Source organism: Chinchilla lanigera, unplaced genomic scaffold (assembly GCF_000276665.1).
Source record: "Chinchilla lanigera isolate Chin_1 unplaced genomic scaffold, ChiLan1.0 scaffold00042, whole genome shotgun sequence".
NCBI classification, from domain to species: domain Eukaryota; kingdom Metazoa; phylum Chordata; class Mammalia; order Rodentia; family Chinchillidae; genus Chinchilla; species Chinchilla lanigera.
This window is the reverse complement of record NW_004955443.1, coordinates 6,821,223-6,838,544: the sequence shown is the minus strand read 5'-3', so window position 1 is coordinate 6,838,544 and position 17,322 is coordinate 6,821,223. Positions and strand designations below refer to the sequence as shown.

At 42.1% G+C, this 17,322-nt stretch overlaps 1 protein-coding gene across 2 annotated transcripts in view; it reads left to right on the top strand.

The window, feature by feature from the left end:
• Positions 1 to 7,885: 7,885 nt before the first annotated feature.
• The window catches only part of Nsun7 (NOP2/Sun domain family, member 7), a 42,505-nt gene continuing 33,068 nt past the window's right edge, over positions 7,886 to 17,322 (top strand). For both annotated transcript variants that reach the window (XM_005391949.2, XM_013518051.1), the window contains exons 1-4: positions 7,886 to 8,179; positions 8,368 to 8,769; positions 15,948 to 16,006; positions 16,557 to 16,687. In XM_005391949.2, the coding sequence (XP_005392006.1) occupies positions 8,457 to 8,769; positions 15,948 to 16,006; positions 16,557 to 16,687 (503 nt within the window). In that variant the 5' untranslated portion in view covers positions 7,886 to 8,179; positions 8,368 to 8,456. The remainder of the gene's footprint in view (positions 8,180 to 8,367; positions 8,770 to 15,947; positions 16,007 to 16,556; positions 16,688 to 17,322) is intronic.

Genomic DNA, 17,322 nt, shown 5'->3' with positions numbered 1-17,322 from the left:
GGGCACCCACTTCCCTCCTTCTCTTCATCACATTGCTATGTTCCAGCGCCTGGACAGCACATCTCAGAGAGGCTTCTTCTGTGCTGCTTGCCACTTGGCCATCTTCCTGAAAATGTTCAGTAGAACTCTTGAAGACATTGAAGTATGCAAAGACTTTATGAACAAACCCAAATCACACAAGAAATATCACAAAAAATCAACAACTTGGATCTCATTGTTAGATCTGCACAGCAAAGAAATCACCAACAGAGCAAAGAGACAACCCACAGGGTGGTAAAAACTTTTGCCAGATGATCCTTAGACAAAGGACTAATATCTACAATATATAAAGAACTAAAAAAAAAAAAAAAATCAGACCATCACATTTAAAGACCTATTCCAAAGATGGGCATCTGAAATGAATAGACACTTCTCAGATGAAGAGGTAGAAATGGCAGTAAATATATAAAAAAAATGTTCAACATCCCTGGTCATTCAAGAGATGCAAATTAAAACAATGCTGAGATTCCATCTCACTCCAGAAAAAATGACTATTATCAAGAAATCAACCAATAAGAAATGCTGGCGGGACTGTGGGAGAAAAAGAACCCTTCTCCAGTATTGATGGAAATGAAAATTGGTACAATCACTAAGGAAATCAATGTGGAAATTCTTCAAAAAACTAAAACTAATGGTTCCATTCAACCCAGCTATCCCCCTTCTTGATATCTTCCTGAAAGAATTAAAAGCATCATACCACAGTAATATATGCACACCAATGTTTTTAGTGACACAGTTTGTAATAGATAAATCTTGGAAACAACCCAATGCCTATCAACCAATAATGGAAAAAGATGTGTTTTCATACAGTGGAGTACTACTCTTCCATAGAGAAGGATAAGCTTGAGACGTTTCTGAGTAAATGGATGCACCTTAGAGCACTTAAGTGAAATAAACTGGACACACGTTTTAATACTGGCAGTGTTTCTCTGGTGCGATAAACCAAAAGTGCAAGTAGGAGCAAAATGTATACTAGATATTGGGGAATGGGAAGAAAATGTTCACATGAGAAGAGGAACAAGGGAAGGGGGAGGGGAAAAGGAAAAAAGGGAAGAGAAAAAAATAATATGAAAAAATGGAAACAGGTTTTGTACATAAGGTGGGGAAGATGGGTTGAAGGAATGAGGGGAGAATGGGGGAAAAAAAAGAAGGAGCAAGATATGTCATGTACAGATACAAATTTTCTATGATGAATATTTTCATTATGTACAGCTAAAATCTACCAGTAAAAAAACCCTCACAGTGATCTTCCTGCCTCAGCCTCCCAAGCACCAGAATTACAGGCGAGTATCCCCACACCTCACTATATTCCCACTTTTTATGTAAGTACTGTACATAAAGTACAATTATATGTTGGAATTTTATCAACTTCTATAGTATTCATCTTTAGTTTCCTTTCAATTTTTAGAAACTCTTTAAAGATCATAAGAGCAGGGCAAGCAAGGTTACCCTATACCAACAGCGTTCCCATGTTGTAGATAAAGCAGGCGAGCTGTTCTGGTGCAGCACTCTTTCCCTTCAGCTCTCACACAGAGCACAGGAGCTGCTCCAGAAGCATACTGTCCTGCACATGCCCTGTGTGCAGAGAGTGGCTCCCTCTCTAGCAGGATGTGGGCTTAGTTCCGCCAGAGGAAGCTACTTTGTCAGATCTGAGAAGGACGAGGGTGAGGTCAGAAGTGGTTCTGGTGCATTCCCTACCCCAGTCACCATGAGTTGGCTGCAAACTTCCACAGAGTGCTGCCTCATTATTGCTCAGCAACCTAAAGGACTTATTTCTCTTTTCTTGATTCCTTCTCCCCATTGGCTACCAACCCTTCTCTGTCTTTTGTGTACTTACTTATTTCCTGGTAAATAAATCATAGGCTTGAACATACCAGGAAATAACTATAAAGAATGAAGAGATTTACTGGTGTTATGTAATTAGTTCATGACAATGTTAGGACCAGAAACTAGAGCTTCTGGCTCTAGTTTCAAAATCCCCAACCTGCAGGGCCATATGAATGAGCTGGATTCATCTGTAACCTCAGATTTTTTTTCTTTCTCTTTTTTTAAATTGTTCTGAGTTTCGTATCTTTCTTCCTCTTGCCATGTTTTTCTTCTGTCTTGCTTCAGAGGAATCACTGTCCCTCTAACTAACTACTGAACTCAGATCTCTAAGTGCACTGTTTTGCAAGTGGTAGGGCCAGCACCACTGAAGAGCTGGCCAATGACGGGAAGTGGTGTGCGGGTTCAGCATCAGATGACATTTAGTCACACACTTACAGTGTGGCTTTAGTCAATGGTCTTTCAATCCTCTGACAAGGAAGAAGTCTTGTACTAAGCTTAACACTTTTGTACCATAGCCTATTTCCTTGTTCAACAAAGTGTGGCTACACTCACGAGGCTTGGCACAATCTTTTTTTTTTTTTTTTTTGTCTTTTTGAGACAGGGTGTCGCTGTGCAGTTCAGGCTGGCCTTGAGCTCACTTTGTAGCCCAGGCTGGTCTCGAACTGGCAACAATCCTCCTGCCTCAGCCTCCTAAGTGCTGGGATTACAGGATTGCACTACTATGCCCAGCTGGCGCAATCGTTTCTAACTAGAATTTAATGGTATTGTTTTGCTTTTGTTGTGGTTAATTTCCTGTATAGAAAATGATGTTGATTTGCAATTTCTAGTTTTCTTTTTAAGTAAAATAGTAAATCTGATTTAAAATAAAACATTACATAAATAATGTGGTCTTAGTTACTTTCTCATTACTGGGACACAATACTTGACAACTCTAACTATAAGGAAGAAAGGTTTACTTTGGCTTATAGCTTGTCAAGGTTTCAGTCCATCGTTGGCTGGCTCCAAGGCAGAGTGGATGACAGAGGGGCATGGCAGAGGGGCATGGCAGAGGAGTTGGCAGAGGAGAAACAGTTCCTGGCAAGGCAAGCGGGAAGTAGAACTGCGATCAAGGGAGAAGGAGGGATATATGCCAGTCGAGGTCATGCCCACAGTGACCCACCTCTTCCCACTAGGCTTCACCTCACAATATCACACCCAGCTGTAAACTCATTGTGGACTAATCCAGTAACCCATTCCATGATGCAGTCACCTTCCCAAAGGCCCACCTATGAGTGCATGAAGCTTTGTTGGGACATCTAGATATAAACTATAACATACAGTGGATCCTTGAGTTATGACTGACCTCATATATGAACAACTCAGGTTATGACCAGAATTTTAGGTTTAACTTATGAGCAAAGTTTTGAGTTATGACCAAAATGCCAGCCACTTGTGCAGTTGTAAACAAAGACTTACGGTGTCAGAAAAGCACATGTAAGCATACATAATCATCAGTCTGAGCCCAGATGCACATCTTTGTGGATGTGATTTCACTCAGTGCTTTGTATAACTGCTACAATTACTGCTATCAGAATAGTCCTGGAAAATCTAGAAAAGAAGCTAAGGAAGGAAGGGAAAGGAAAAAAGCAATCACAATTGAAAGAAGAAGGAAAGTGTGGAGAAATATGAGAGTGGTGTTCATGTGACCAATCTCGCTAATATGTACAGCATGTCAACATCCACCATCCTGACAGTCTTGCGGAGAAAAGATTTGTATAGGGAAGCTAGTGTTGCTAAAGGTGTTACTCAAATTAGTAAGTCATGATCAGTAGTGTTAGATGAAGTAGAAAGGCTATTATTAGTGTGGTTAAATGAAAGGCAGATGGCAGGTTATAGCCTGAGACTATAGCTTGTGAAAAAGCAAGGAATATAATTCAAATCTTGTAAAGGATAAGAACCGGGGTTCAACTATCCTTTATAGGCTTGTGGCCTGGCATTTGCTTCTCTTTCTGGGTAATGTATGTTCTCCTGGGCATTTTCTTCCAGAAGAGGTCAGTTTCATCACAGTTGAAAACTTGATGAGAGCAAAAGCTATTTCTCTGTGTCATCATTTTGAAGTGGTGTATGTAATTTTCAGGCCCTCTTATCAGCACTGGCTGCTTCACCATGCCTAGTTATGCTATGAACCCCAGTTCTTGCTTCAAAACTGTGAAACCACCCCCCTACTGACACAAAATGTTTCACCATTAGCACTCAGTGGGTTATCCTTTAAGAGATCTGGATAATTTGTTAAGAAAAGAGATTTAAGTTGGCTTGTGGTTCTGGAGGTTGGGAAATCCAAGAGTTTGTCACCTAGAGGTGCTTGGCTTCTGGTGAAGACCTCATTTTGTGCCAACTCATGGCACAGAGGTGGAAGGGGAAGGGGAATTGCAGAAAGAGAGTATGAGTGCAAGACAGTGAGGGGAGGTGCCAGGCTTACTTGATAACAACCTGCTCCGGTGATACCTAATGTACCCTCAGGGAACTACGTTAACCCTTCGTGAGGGTGGAGACCTCCTGATGTAATTACCTTTTAAAGGTTCCACAGCCTCTCAACAATGTTCCACTGGGGAACAACCTCAGTCAGTTTTTATGGTGACGAACTACATCCAAACCATAGCACTGAGAATCTATACTCTCTTCTAGGGCATCTTTCTCTTTGTATCCTCTGGGGATGGAATAGTTCAGTATCTGACCATGAGGCCATAAAGGACCCTTACCCATACATAAGTCCCCAAGGATTCTTCCACAAAGAAGTTTCCTCATGACCTGACTTAGTGCCCCAGAATTCAAGATGGTCATAGATTAAGTCTCACAGTAGGACATGAGATAAAGTTATAAAATAAAAATGAATAAGAAAAAGAAGCACTGCAAAGAAAACCAGCCATACAATAATTATGAGTCCTGATTTTATTACCTGTTTAAATACCACAACTTAAATTTCTTTATATTTCAAATGTCTTTTGCATTTCTGTAACAGGTATCAGTAGTATTGGGAAGTTTTTTATGTCTAGTTCAAACCGAGGAAGTGAGCTAATATATTTTGCATACATACACAGCTAACATGTACTACCTAGTACTTTAGTGCAAGGAATGCTAATTAATAAATATTTCAAATACTTTACACCCAGGGAAAAGAAAAACTCTTTTTAGTCCCTTTGGCAGAAAGTCCCCAGTAATTAACTTTAATTTTCTACATCATCTCTGATTTAATGTTCTGATCATATTACAGAGTGTGCCTTAAAGACTAAATTTTAAGACCCTGTTTTGACCACAGTTGAATCCACACACTTATCTCTATGGTTACTTTTTTACAGTGCACACTGAAATTTAATACATTATCATCTAACCCTCTTCTCCAATACCTTAAATCCACAATGAGGCCATAAATCTGATAAGGAAGCAGGATTGTTCACATGATTAAAATAAATGGTAACCATGAACTCTTTTACCCACAACTATTTGCCTGAGTTCTATTTTGGGAATACAGATTATCTTATTAAATCTTGTTTCAATATAGTGAAGTGTCACTTACATGGAACTATTATATAAAAAATGAAGTTCCTCAAATCACATTTTGAAAGACAGTACTTTGTAGTGTATAGCTATTATCTCACATTTTCTACAGATGACATCGTGTATCATGTGATGCATGATTAAATACATCAAGACCTCCAACACACCTTCACTTGGAATCTGATTTGTAATCTGCTGCAAAAGAGAGTGGTATTTTGCTAACACCTGGAAATGAAGATATGTAATAAAAATTAAGTCAATAAAGGTCTAACAAAACTATTTTAGATTGTGTGTGTAAAGATGCCAGAAGGAGGGGCAATACAGATATGTGTACGTATGTTTATAATAAAAATTGAAAGGTGCCAAAGTATAAGTTTCTCCATCCATTACTTTCTTGGGAGCAAGGTTCCTGACTCTTCTATGAATTTATATGTTATTCCCAAGGCTGAGTACAATGATAGGCACACAGTGAGACTTCCATATATTCTCGCTAAATTAATAAGTGAATGTATGAACAAAACATTATGGGACATGGAGAAACTTTTGGCATGCTGGGGATAGTGGAAGTCAGTGGGTTGGTGGGAGAAGAGGTCAGGAGAGAGGTCTGTCAGTTTCTCCCCATTCTTTCTGCACCCCACTATGGCTTGCATTGGATATACCCTCAAAAGACAACTTGTGTTGAAAGCTTGGTTGCTGATGACGCTGTGGCTTGACAACTGGTGGTCAACTTGTAACATCCAGTTGAAATGAATCAGCATGGTTCCGGGTGTGGGAGGTCCACCTGAGGACTGTTGCCAGCAGCACGAGGCAGAAATGAAGAAGAAGAATTGAAGCCACTGGGAGCTGCGAGAGGCTGTTGGGAGCTGGTAGAAGCTGTTGGGAGCCTGTTGGAAGCTACTGACAAGCTGTAGAGAGCTGTTGGTTTTCCTGGAGGAGTTTGCTATGCTGGCTTTCCTGATGAACTTGGCTGCTCTCATCAGAGGAGGAGGCTGGGAACTTATTGTTCTTGAGAATGCCTACGGATCACTTTGTGGGGAGGCTTTGGTCCTCACTTTGAGCATTGTTTCCTGGCTCCGGAGGGGAAGAAGGTGCACAGCTCAGTTTCCTGAAGAAGCCTGTCACATTGGCTTTTCTGATGGGAACTCAGCTTTCCTCACCATTGGAGGAGTTCGGGACTTCACTGTTGCTGAGGATGGCTGTAGTTTTTCAGGGGAACTCTAGTTCTTACTTTGAGCGTCGTTTCCTGGCTCCAGGGCAGATCCCTCAGCCTGCTAGCACATTTGTGCTTCATCCTGGTGGCATAGACTTTCTAGCTTCCGCCACTGACCTTTGGGCCTTCCCAGCGCAGATCCGTGAAACAGGCCTTGAGACATTTTCATGGGCTCTAGGCCTCCAGCTGGACTCATGGGAGGCATTGTTATGGGCTCTAGGTCTTTATTTGGACTCATGTAGGACATTACCGTGGGATCCAGGCCCTCAGCTGGATTCTTTGGTCTTTAGTGTGTGGACAGATTTCCTGCACTCTCTTGTCTATGATTCTTTGGGTAACTCTTATAAATAATCTTATAAAATATGTGTCCTGTATTGTTCCCCTTGCAAAAGCCACAAACCACCACAGATGTCAGGCAATGAAGATGGAAAGGGAAACCAGACCAGATACGGGGAGATCCTGTTCTGCCTCTCAAAGGTTTGGGTTTTACCCTGTGGCCAAGAAGCTACTGCATAGCAGGTGTGGAGGATGATGGGAGACTCCAATATCACACCTCATATACGAAGGAACCATGGACAACCAATCTGGTTAAAGAAGGAACAGAAATTCAGACAGGCTACAAGGCTTTCCAAAGTTAAAGACAGAGGTGAGATAACTACACCAGCAGAATCCACCTATGGTCTGTGGGCTGACCACACCAGGACCAACTCCCAGTCCCACTCCAGACTTCCTGGCCCAGAATCTCTTAGGATGGGTTCTAGGAATTTGCATTTTTTGTGATTAAAAACACAGTCAATGGTATATTTTAAATGCATTACAGTGAAAGACACATTGCCTTCATCCTGCTGGGAATACTTCCCCATCTTTCAAACATGTATCCTTTTTGTTTTAGTACATGTTTGCAGTACACAGTGATTACAATTGTCGTGGGGAGTTGGTACATGTATACAACACATCTCAATTCTTTTCTTCCATTTTTTTTCCATCTCCTACCTCCCCTCTCCTTCCCTGCCCCTTCCAACTCTTGATCCTTTTCCCATTTGAAAAAGCTTTGAAATTTGAAGGAATTTGCATTTTTAAACAAGCTCTTCAGGGTGCTGGATAGTTGAAAACCACTGAACCTTACCAGACTGCTTTTAAAAATATATCGTTTATTAAAAAGATGAAGCCTGTGTGGCTACAGCTTCAAACAGCAATCGAGCCAGCGTCTGGGCAAGCCAGCGGGAGAAACATGCGGAACTTCCGGCGCGCCGCCCCCTCAGCGTCCGGTTGCCCTGGAGACGCGGCGTTGGCCCCGCCCACGGCTGGCGACCGGCGGCAGCGGCGGTCCAGGCGCGAAGACGGCGGCGGCTCGCAGGCGAGGCCCCGCAGAGCGCCCCTCTCTGGGGAACCCGACGAAGGAGACCTGAGGCCGCGCGTCCCCTGGGAAAAGCTGCATTTGAACCAAACCTTCTTTTCAGCCGCCGCAGCCGGGCTCCCAGGGCCTGTGGCGCCTCCAGCGTCGGTGCCCAGGTGCAGCGGCCGCCGCGTCTGCGCCCCCAGAACCCCGGGGAGACATCCGCCGTCGGGGTAAGGGCGGGATCGCTGGGGCGCGGTGTCCCCGGGGTCTCCAGCCGGCCGCGCCTCCGGAAGTTTCTCTCAGGGACCTCAGGGTGGGCGGCGGACGTAGGCCGGGCAGTGTCACCCCGTAGTCTCCACGCCCCGAGGGAAGTGCGGCCCGAGCCGCGATGTACCCGCGTCGCTCCTTCTTTTCACAGAGAAGATGCTGAAGACACGAGGAGAAGCCTCCCCTGGACCGTCTGACTTGTAACCGAAGCCTTCCGGGCTGGGGCGCCGCGGGGCCAGCATGGTGAACTCCATCAGCGAGCTGGAGTTTTCTAACGACCGAAGTAACGAGGAGATCTCCCAGGTCGCGCTCCTGCAGTTGTCGGACGACGCCGCGCTCAGACCAAGAAGTTCAGCGGGCGTCGCGGAAAGAACTGGCTACCCCGACCCCGTGTACGTGATGGCCGCGAACATTTTCCAGGGTATTCGAGTGGAAAAGTCGCCAGACAAAGTCATAATCAAGTACGGGAACGAACCTCTGCGGGCGTCGGCGCAGTCTGAGGATGAAACAGTCCGGCGTCTGTCCTACGAGCTGGCCTTCAGCGCCCTCAAATGTGAGTAGTCCCGGCCTTGGAGGTGAGCGCTGAAAGAAAGTAACGGGAGAGTCCGGGGCGCAGCCCCCGCGCCCGCACACCGCGCAGGCTGTTGTGCTCCTCCCCAAGCGCGCATCGCTGGGTAACGGCGGACCCCAGGGCATGCGGGGTGTTCAGTGAAGCTAGCAGTTTTTACCGCGAGTCCCCCGACTCCCCGTGCCTAGAAGTATTTTGTCCTCAGGTATTGCAGTCATCAAAATGTGCAAGAAACAATTTAATAAGTGGAGAACAGGAGCCCACGGAAATATCCAAGTATCATTTTGGTGTGTGAGTGTGTGTGTGAGTAGGGGAGAGTGAACCTAGGGCCATGGATCACACTGAGCTATGTCCTCAGCACAACCCCTTCCCGTTATTGAGGCTGGATCTCCTCACTGAGTCTTTCAGTTGGCTGGGCTGGACTCAAATTTGTGATCCTCTTGCCTCAGCCTCCTGGAGTAGTGAGATTACAGGTGTTTCCCTCTCCTCCTGTTATTTTGGTCTATGAGCTCTAACAAATAGAAAAACCATTAAGGGTAAGCGAGGAGAGGAACAGAGACAAAATAAAAAGAAAGGATGCAATATTTAAAAAATGAATATCAAAATTAAGCCAATCCAGGGATGATCATCCCATTCTTAACCAACAGCTTTCATTTGGGGAGCCAAACCTGAGCAGAATTTCCCCTCCTAATTTATCTTCAGAGCTTCAGACCCAGTGTTTCCAGTTCCCTCACCCGTGGTTAATCTGTCAGCTGCAGTGTGGCGCTGATTTCAGGAAGGGACCCGCTATGGTTACCATGAGGAGAGCTTCACAGGGCCTGAAGAAGTTGCTCTTCTCGGTAGTTTTGACTGTGAACTTTAGAGGTTTTTGTTGTTGTTGTTGTTTTGGTTTTTTTTAGACAGGCTTTTGCTGTGTAGTTCAGGCCGGCCTTGAACTCACTATGCAGCCCAGGCTGTCCTCAAACCCACGACAATCGATCGTCCTGTTTCCACTTCCCCAGTGCTGGGATTGCAGGCGTGCACCACCACACCCGGCCATTATTTTTAGGAGTCTGTGGACGTGCTGCTGCTCCACTCTGCCTTCTGGAATTTGTCATCACAGAGAAAAATTTGATGTTTAAAGAAATTTCCTATTGTCCTCTCTGTGTTTTCTTCTGTTGATGTTTTACTTTTTAAGTCTGTCTTATCCGTTTTCCTCCTCCAGTTTTATCTTTCAGATTCTGTTTCATTTCTTTCTGCCTTTACCACCAACCAGTGTTGCCTTTTACACCGTCACACTGCAGAGGCAAAATGCAGCCGGGCAGCTATGTCGGTTAATTGGTAGTTAATGTTAATGCTAGAATTCTATAATGGGCAGTTTTCCTAATAGAATATTGAATTTTATCTTTAGAAATCAATAATAAGGCCAGTGTGGTGACAGATCCTTGTAATCCCAGCTCCTCAGGTAGCTCAGGCAGGAGGATTGTGAATTCAGGGCCAACACTGGCAACTTAGTGAGACCCTATCTCAAAAATTTTTTAAGAGGCTGAGATGTGGCTAGTGCCAGAGTGCTCTCCTAGGATTCACAAGGACCTGAGTTCAAGTCCCAATGCTGGGGGAAAAAAGGAAGAAAAGGAGGAGGGGAAGAAGGGAGGGAGAGAGGGAAGAGGGAAGAAAGAAAAACAATAATAAAGGCCTGAAGTACTTCATATAAAACTAACTGGATGGTTGTGTTATAGAGCTGTTTTGAGTAGATTATCTTTTTCTTCCTCTCAATCCTGTTTTCTGTTTTATGAAAGGGTCTTGTGACTATTTGATCTTTCTTAATGAGTCAGAAAATCCTGTTCAGGTAAACATTTATCAAAGTTCTTTACAAATCTGCCTTTCCTTGCCACATCCTTTTTATTAATTCAAACTTGTAATGTTGGTTGTTTACTTGTTTAAAATATTCGTATACGAATGCTATCCTGCTTTAAATTGTCACCTCAGTAACTTCTGAATATTCAGAAAGAATAAAATCAGAATGCTGGGGGCTGCTGGCATCAAGCAGTGGTAGAGCGCATACTCAGCACTTGCCAGGCCTTGCGTTCCATCCCTGTGGCACCGCAGAGTAAAAATAAAAATAATCAGAATCTCAAGGTAGTGAGTTTTCCAACATAATTAAGAGTCTGATCTTTTACTTTTAAAATTTTGGCAGCTTTTGTGTTATTTCACTTGTATCTTCTGTAGTGTTCTGGCAATCCTTTCACTTGTGAGATTTTGTAAATCAGGGAATGATAGTTTAGAAAAGAAAATTCCACATTTCCTCCATGAAGCCTTATAGAGTGGTGGAAAATGATTGTACAAATTGAAGAGTGCTTGGGTAATGGTCCCTTTTGTTTGTTAGTTTGTGAATAGGAAGTTAGAGCACACTATCATATTTTTTTTAAGAAAGTAGGACAGAGAAAAATGACAAAATTTCTTGACTATACAAAACCTGAGTGTGTCCCTTTGGTTCTGCTTTATACTTTTCAGCTTCATTGTTTGTTTATTGATGTCTGTTGTGCATAAACTCTCTCAAGCAGGGTTTACATATATCTGATTAACCTTTTAAAGGTTAGAAGGCTAAATACAATATTTTTTAAAGTGAAGATTGCCACTAGTCCTGCCTTACTAAATAATCCCAAGATCAGTTTTCTGCTAAACAAGATTACTAGTGAAGAAACACTTATTCCCGTGAAGTTTGACTTTTGTCAAAGTAGTAGAGTACTATGAAGCTAGTTTATTTTTCAAAGAATCTATGTATCTTTCAAGGAATACTAAATATTTAAAGAAAGAGAAAAACTGGCAAAAATGGGTTCTTGAGAAAGGATTGAACAAATAAAACTAAATGAAGATGTCCCTGAAGTTGCTGATGTTTTTTTTGACTTAATTCTGTCTCCAGCTTCCCTAGCTGTATATAGTAGTTGGCAAATTTTCAGTCCCAGAACTCTGTCGTTAACCTGGTCCTTTTGGAGCCATATAACCTGTCAGTAAAAAAAACCTAGTGAATGCTTAACATTTACTGGTTATTTGGTTCTAGCTCTTGGGAATTAGTAATTTCAGTCAAGGAATCTGATGCTCACCTCCAGATTCAGCAATTCCCTGAAAGGACCCACAGAAGACATTGGACTCATGGAACTTTATACAGTGCTTCATTGTCCTGCTGAAGATGTGTGACAGCAGGAATGCAGTTTCACCAACCAAGAAATCTCACCCTGTTTACTGTCTAGGCAGAGTGCCCATGTGCTACTGTGTAGCCCAAGGCCCCAGGTAAACAAAGACATCTCATCAGGCAAGACATTTCAAAGGCTTACAGTTATCTCCTAGGAGGTGGTCAAGGGCTAAACCTTTCCTTAGAATATGCAGTTTGGTCACCCCGGCCTGCTGAGTTAATTATTGACCATATGATGATTCATTAGGGAGATGATCCTGATCAATAACTTCCTGTGTGCTGGTTGTCACAGAAGAGGTTAAAACAATTCGCTGTGTGACAATAGTAGTCCTTTACATTTGTGTAGCTCTTTATAATCCACAGAGTACTTTATTACATTTGAATGCCAGTCCTCTGAGGTGGAATATTCTTATTTTGTAGATGAAAAATATTGGGAGAAGCTCAAGAGGACATTAAATGGTATACCTAAAGAAGCCAGTGATGATGCTAAAGAAAAAAAAGTATTGGCCGGGCGTGGTGGCACACGCCTGTAATCCCAGCACTTAGGAGGCTGAGGTAGGAGGATCATTGCTCGAGAGTTCAAGACTAGCCTGGGCTACAAAATGAGCTCAAGGCCAGCCTGAACTGCATAGTGAAACCCTGTCTCAAAAAAAAAGTGTGATCTGGCTGAGAGGAGGCAGAGTAAAAACTTCCATCCCTAATTCTAGTTTTCATTTTTTATAATCCAACATTCTTTTATTTTCACTGCATAATGATTGATGGCTTCTTTTCCCTATTATGTCCTTTTTATTTACTTATTTTTTTGAGACAGGTCTCAGTATACAGTTCAGGTTGGCCTCAAACTCACAGCAATCCTCTTGCTCAGTCTCCCTGAGTGCTGGAATTACAGATGTGTGCCGCTGCTCCCGGCACCTATTGTATCCTTCTATCACATATTCTTTAAAAGTGTTAGTGGCCAGTCTTGTGAATTATACCAAGAAGACTTAAATAATTTTTCCAGGTTTCCCTCCACATCCTCGCATTAAACATTGTGTATCTATTTATAATTATAGGCAGGCCTTCGCATTTGTGAAGTGAAGGCTGTAGAAGTCTTTTGTATGAAAATACTCTAAATAAAAATGGGGAGAAAGAGCTTAGGGGAGAGTGAAGAGAAGAGACATCTTCCATCTTCTGAAATGGGAACAACGACCAGATGAACTGTGAATGTCAGGGGGCCAGCTAGCAACATTCCTCCTTTACCTCTGAGTTTGGAACCAGTTGAGAGCGATACAAGAAATGGGGGTCGTGGGTTTAGATCTCCAGTCAGGTGGACTTACAGATCCTTTACTCCTGAACTAGAGGTTCCCCCTAACCCAGGGTGAGGCTGGGTTTCTCAGACCTCTCCACCCCTGGAGAGCCTTCATGTTTCCTACACACAAGCTGGCAGGGAGAAGGGGAGCAGGACAGATGCCCGGTTTCTTCTTCCAATTTCACTCATCAAATAAGCCTGATTTTGCTTTTGGAGGAAGTGACGAGCAGAGGGTGGGAAGAGTCCACAGGGAATTCAGTGGAGGCAAACCAAAGAATTCTCTGTAGCTTTTATTCGTGGAAGGAGGGGGACAACTGGAATTAGTAGACTGAATTCTAGAATAGGCAAGGTTTGCAACTGAGGCATTAGAAGTATGTCTCACTTGGCCACTTGGATTTGTTTTGGATTGCTCAAAAGAAAGGGGAACTTGGGGAGGCGATAAAGAAGGATAAAATGGAAAGAAAACTGTGTAAATAAGGAGGGGAAGAGGGGCTGAAGGGAGGGGAGGGGCTGGGGAAGAGAAAGGAGGATTCCAGATATAGCATGTATAGGCACAAATTCCTTATGATGAATGTGATCATTATGTATATCTAAATTGTACCAATCAATTTAATAAGAACTTTTAAAAGACTAACATGAGGAAAGACAGCATAATGTGGGGAAGAGAATCCACTCAGGTGCCACTGTCTGGGGTTAAGTCCCTGATCTGTCACTTACTGTGTGAATGGGAACATGTTATTTAAATATTCTGCACCTCATTTCCTACAAAACAGGGTCAGTGCTAGGACCCAACTCATAGGACTGTTGTAGAGAGTAAATAAATATATCAAAAGCCTTTAGAAGAATATGTACAACATAAAATTGCCGTTTGTAGTTACTATTAACATTGATATTGCTATGTGAGAATGTTATGTAAATCACTAATATACAAAGATAATGCATTCTTTACAGTATCACATACACTAGTTTTGGCAAGAGCCCTAGAACACAAATGTAGTGTTGGCAAAAATGCTAACACTACATGTTAGCAAGTATGTTCTGCTTTCTGGTCCTCCATTCTGCCTCTGCTCTGCTGTAGGAATCTAGCACCCCGGTGCCCACAGCTCCACAGCCGCTGCAGTCTGCCACGGTGGAAACCCTTCATACTTCTGCGGCTGCATCTTCTGGGATTTGCGCTGGGAAACAATGAAGTTGATTGGAATTGGTTTGCAAGTTCGAAGGATGTGAAACTCTGGAGTTCATTCCACTATGAATGAAATGAGAATGTTACCTTGTATAAATATAGACAATGATTCTTAAAAGATTTCCTATGAAAATTGAAGCCTGTGTTCCCAGATTAATCTTCCTTCTGGGTTTCCCATCTCTCAAAGATTAAAATTCCATGTGTGCATTCCTTGTAATAGGTTTTCTTTTTTCTTTTTTTTTTTTTTTGTTTTTGTCTTTTTGAGAGAGGGTCTCACTGTACAATTCAGGCTGGCCTTGAGCTCACCTTGTAGCTCATGCTGGTCTTGAACTCACAGCAATCCTCCTCCTCAGCCTCACAAGTGCTGGGATTACAGGCGTTCGCCACCATGCCCAGCCCTATAATAGGTTTTCTATAAACATTGAATGAATGTAAGACAGACCTTGCTTTCTGTTTAACTGATTGAAACATCTGCTCTGTGGTACACATTTAAGAACTTGTGTCAAAAGAGAACACTTACAACCCTGTGGAGGTTTTCAAATATACCCACTTGTTTCCACCTAGTACTTACGATTAGTCATTTATTCTCCCTCACTGGACTGCGGTTCCTACTCAGATCTTTATGTGGCAACTCCTTATCATTCGAATCTTAGATTAAATGTCATCTCAGTGTCTTCACTAATGAGTTCTACTAAATATTTAAGCTAGAAATAATGCCATTCTATCACAAACTGTTGGAGAGGACTGAGGAAGAGGGAACACTGCCCACTTGCTCTGTAAGGCCAGCCTAGCTCAGCTATCAACATTGACAAGGATGCTATGAGAAAAAGTACAGACCAGTATCCCTCACAAACATAGAACAAAATTCCTAAAAATGTCTTAGCAATATAATCCAGCACTACTTAAAGTGGATAAGAGAAGAACGTTACATTATTAATTAGGTCCTCTTCAGTGTTTTTGTTTTATTTATTTATTTATTTTTTGGTTTTTCTCCGGTACCGGGAACCGAACTCACGACCTTGTGCTTGCCAGGCAGGCGCTTTGCCGCTGAGCTAAATCCCCAGCCCCCTCTTCAGTGTTTTTGAAAGGCCGTAAGTTAAAGACCAGAATTCCTTTATTCTTTGATTATTCATATTCTTTGACTGGGATTCTATGTGGAATCACATGGCCCAGTATTCATAAAGATTACAAAAGATTTCATCGTACCATTTTGATTTGTCTTTATCAAAACCAAGAATTGAGGCATGTTTTAGATAGGAAAATATTTAATGACTTTTTTTTTTGGTCTTTTTAAGACATGGTTTCACTATACAGTTCAGGCTGGCCTTGAACTCACTTTGTAGCCCAGGCTGACCTTGAATTCACAGCGATACTCCTGCCTCAGCCTCCTGAGTGCGAGGATTACAGGGGTGCACCACCACATCCGCCCTTAATGACATTATTAAAAGTGTACCTGGATTCCAAAGTTTTCATTTTCAGCTTTGGTATTTTTAGTGACAGGCTTTTCTTTTGTCTTGCAGATCAAGATATTTTGGAAACTATATTAATAGATAGCTATGTGTTCCCAAGCACCACAATAGTAAGTAGACAACTTTCGAAATTAGCTTGTCTCATGATTATTTTTTAAGAAAGAATTCAACAGCTTTCAGATTTATTTATTTTTTTTTTCTTTTTTTGCCTTTTTGAGACAGGGTCTCGCTATGCAGTTCAGGCTGGCCTTGAGCTCACTTTGTAGCCCAGGCTGGTCTGGACTCACAACTATATCCCTGCCTCAGCCTCCCAAGTGCTGGGATTACAGGCGTGCACCACCACGCCCGGCCCCATATTTAAATAGTAACTAATTTTCTTCCTGTTGATACCTCTTCAAAATACAGACTGTTTCCTACTTTGATTACTTTTTATACCAACCTTTGTCCTTTCATTTTGATGACTGTATCAAAAATTTTCTTTTTTGAAAGGCTTATTTTTTTTGCTGGATTTTCCCTGTATTTAGAAGACCTTTCCTAATGTCAAATTAATCAGACTGTAAAACTTGTCATATTCCTGCTGGGCATGAAAACTAATGGGATCTAAAATATTACTATTAGATATTGTTTATATACTTTTTTTATGTCGTTTCCCTTTGGTAGCCAGATCATTTGAGCAGCCTTATTATTGTGATGCTGTATGATTTCCAAGATAGAAAATTTCAAACTCGTGTCCTTTCTGGTAATGAAGAGTCCATATCAGAAGTTCAAGAAGTAGAGGACCTTCTTCACAGGTAACATAAAAGTGAAAATGAGTTTTTATGTGAAATAAATACCAGTGTTGTCATTGGCAAAACTGTATACAATATAATATGTAGATAAGTGTTAAAAATTTATGGAGAAAAAGCATAAAGTTCATAAGTTTGAGTTCTTTTACAGTCTTGAACAGATATAATATTCTATTCAAAATCAAATTGACAGCCAGGTGTGGTGGTGCAGGCCTGTAATTCTAGCACTTGGGAGGCTAAAGGCCAGCCTGGGCTGTATAGCAAGTTTAAGGCCAGTGTGAACTACATAGCGAGACCTTATGTTAACCCCCACCCTGCCAACCCCCAAATAAAATCAAATCGCTTTGAAAGCTTGAATTGCAAGACTGAATGTGTAAGCATGTGGGCAATCATTAAAAATCCCTCATAATTTTTAGCACACACATAAATTAGGCTTCACTACAAACAGCTATCATTTGTTTCTTAAGCTTTATTTGCAGCTTTAAAAAATTTAACATATCAAATGAGAAACTCCAACAACAGATAAGAACTCACTATTTTGCCAAATTGAAAAAAATTCTATTTAGTTTAGAATAAGGTGGCATGTTTTAAATTTGTCCTATATCAACAGAAGCCTGCTGATAGGATAAAAAGTACCTTCC